We start from the raw sequence: 2,951 nt of genomic DNA on the forward strand, positions 1-2,951 counted from the left end.
GCTGACGATGACTCTGTAGGAACCCAGATTCAGTGTCACTGCTTTGCCCAGATGTGCCTGATTCTGGTGTTCCCCTTGGTGTATCTTGACCAGAGTCTTGTATAAGGGGATAGACCCCACCAACATTTTGTGAGACAATTCGTGTGCACTCATCAATGACTGTCTTTATCTGCAGGATGCTAGCAGCTGTCAGGATTTGCAGTGCCTCTGTTTGAGAGACCCGCAGCACCCCGCTGTACATGAAGTCAATAAGCTTCTGCACTGCATGGACAGAAACCACAGAGGGAATTTCGATGTCACTGTATCCTAGAAGCAGCTTGTCCTGGAAGAATGGACTGCCAGCGGCCAGCACGCAGCGGTGAGCCCGCAGCATGCTTCCGTGGATTCGCACCGTCACGTCACAGAAGTGGCCACGGTTGCGCTGCTCGTTGAGGGTCTCGAGCACGGAATTGCTGAAGTTGTGGAGGTTGATGCTGTGAATACGCTCTGTCATCCCCTTGCAACTGATGTCACCTGGAAAGAAAATATAAAAAAGTAAGTTAAGAGAAAAACTGAATTTGTACATTTACAGTCATATTCCTTAAACATCTGGGATAACACAAGACACAAAGAACCATAAATTGATGATTGTTACGATGTAACAATACTTTTAAAAAAATCTTTACTTCAACTAGCACTAATGAAAGATTATTTGTAATCAAGATTTCAGAAGGTGTCAAATGCATCATATATGATTGCTAAAGGTTTTTGTCTACTTCTTAACGGATTTTAAAATGCAAATCCCAATTTGAGAGACTTAAAGGGACATTATACCCAAATGTTGAAGTACTTGAAGGTGATGCAGTGTAGCTGTAAAAAGTATTCACACCCCACTGTAAAGAGATTTTAAGCAGCCAATCAGGATACTAGTCCCAGGACTTGAAGGGAGTGTGTGTCTGGCATGTGCAGCAGGGTCGGCTCCAAGGGGGGGCATTGGAGGGCAATGCCCACCCAAATGAAATGCTGTGCCCCCTCAAAAAATATTGATATGATCAAACTCTTTAACAATAATAAATAAAATAATGAATTGTTATGTAATGCTGCATGCTAAGGGCGGAGTTAGCTGCCGAACTGTGAGGTCGCATCACGCATCTGCAAGGAGCTCTGTGTCTTAGCCTCTTATTTGGAATTAGAAGTTAGAGACTTTTTGGACTTGTCTTTAATCCTATTCATTTTACCTAACTATCGTGAGTTACTCATTTTCTTAAACAATAGACCATGATAAGAAAATGATTGTATCATATAAATATAAGTCTATAAATGACTACCGGCTTCTATCGACGACTCAAAAGTGCACTGTGATCTTCGGCCGGGCCTAAGATCACAGTGCACTTTTGAGGCATTGATAGATGCCGGTAGCCATTTATAGACTTATATTTATATAATACAATCATATTCTTATAGGTTCACAGTACATAGGTTGTATTAAGTAGCCTGATATACGTTAGTTATTGTGAAACAGGTATAGCTAAATCTAATCTACAATATTACCAGTACCTCGAAACCTAGTATCCTCAATGCTGTTGCAAAGAAAGGGGTTAATTGCATTGGGGGGTTTGGGGTGCATGGCTGTTTAGGGGACATGATTGAGATTTGAGAATTAGTTTAATGGCTTTGGCACATATTCTCCAAATGTTAAAAGTGGGGGATAAGCCAGCCAGAAGCAACACTATCCTGCAGAATATGTAGGTCAACTCTTATTTTGACTCTCATACATGCTTTGTAAATGCATGCCCCCTCGTGAAAAAAAATGCCCCCCCATTTCATTCGTTCTGGAGCCGACCCTGATGTTATTTTACTATTTAGTTTAAGGATTACTATGAAATCTTACGAGATTTCAGTGAAATCTCATGAGATCACAGCAAAGCAAAGCATGACCTCAGCACTGCTGATTCACTATGGGTTCTTCATTTTTTGTTTTTTTCCAACTTGCAGTTGGACAGCAGCTGAACTACAACTGTTTAAACAGCACTTACTCTGGGGAACTGAAGACATTTTAAGATAAAATATCTTCTGTTTTTACATAGAGATGCTCAGGTGATATTTTCCTGTCAGCTTTTTACAGTTATACTGCATCAGTTTCAAGTAATTTATATGAGTATTATGTCCCTTTAAACACAAACAAAAAGGTGATTGAGGTCTCTAGTGCTGTTTTATTACATCTAAAAACAAATAAACAGTGGGCTAGCAGGAGTGGTTCTGATTCACATAATGTGGGGGGTACAGAAGGCTAAACACAAAGTTAAAACTTAAGGGTGTTAAGAATATAGATGGGTGGGGGGGGGTTGGCTCATCTATTTTTTGTGCCTTTATTTTGTAAATACTGCTCATGCTTTTCTTCTTGCTCTGTGGAGCCAATGACAAAAGGCATATGCGTGTAGCCATCTCCCAGTAGTGCATCGCTGCTCCTGAACCTACCTAGGTATGCCTATCAATAAAGGATACTGATAACAAACAAAGTAAATCTGAAGTAAACTTAAACATCACTTTAAAAATGAATGCTCTGTCTGAATCATGAAAGTTTAATTTTGTCCCTTTAACCACCAATATCAATTTATAATGTGTTTAATTGTGTATCATTTCTGTTAAATGTACAAGCACTTAATTGTAATCATAAAAATTCTGACCATCCAAATTTAGGTGTAAGTTTTACTGATTAATAGAGTGATTTGAGCAATATCTTTATTTGTTAAAGGGACAGTGTATTGTAATATTTTTGCACCTTTAATGTGTTACCAAAAAGTCATTTTACCTGCTGAAGTATATTAAATTGTTTGCAAATAGCTCCTTTACCTTTATTTTGTCATTTTAAATGGCCAATTTTGCCCATTACATCCTCACTTATATTTATTGAAAAGCTTTAATTACACTCCCACTGGGTTGCTGGAGAGAGTGATAATAAAATGTTAATT

The 2,951-nt window shown here is 38.7% G+C and overlaps 1 protein-coding gene across 1 annotated transcript in view; it reads right to left on the reverse strand.

Annotated features, from left to right (window-relative positions):
• Window positions 1–505, reverse strand: part of ZBTB20 (zinc finger and BTB domain containing 20) — a 13,495-nt gene extending 12,990 nt beyond the window's left edge. Inside the window, exon 1 of the mRNA XM_053704526.1 lies at window positions 1–505. This exon is cut by the window's left edge and continues 1,086 nt beyond it. Within this exon, the coding sequence (XP_053560501.1) occupies window positions 1–493 (493 nt within the window). The 5' untranslated portion in view covers window positions 494–505.
• Between the last annotated feature and the right edge of the window lie 2,446 nt (window positions 506–2,951).

The sequence above is a fragment of the Bombina bombina genome, chromosome 3, assembly GCF_027579735.1.
Source record: "Bombina bombina isolate aBomBom1 chromosome 3, aBomBom1.pri, whole genome shotgun sequence".
Classification (NCBI taxonomy): Eukaryota; Metazoa; Chordata; class Amphibia; order Anura; family Bombinatoridae; genus Bombina; species Bombina bombina.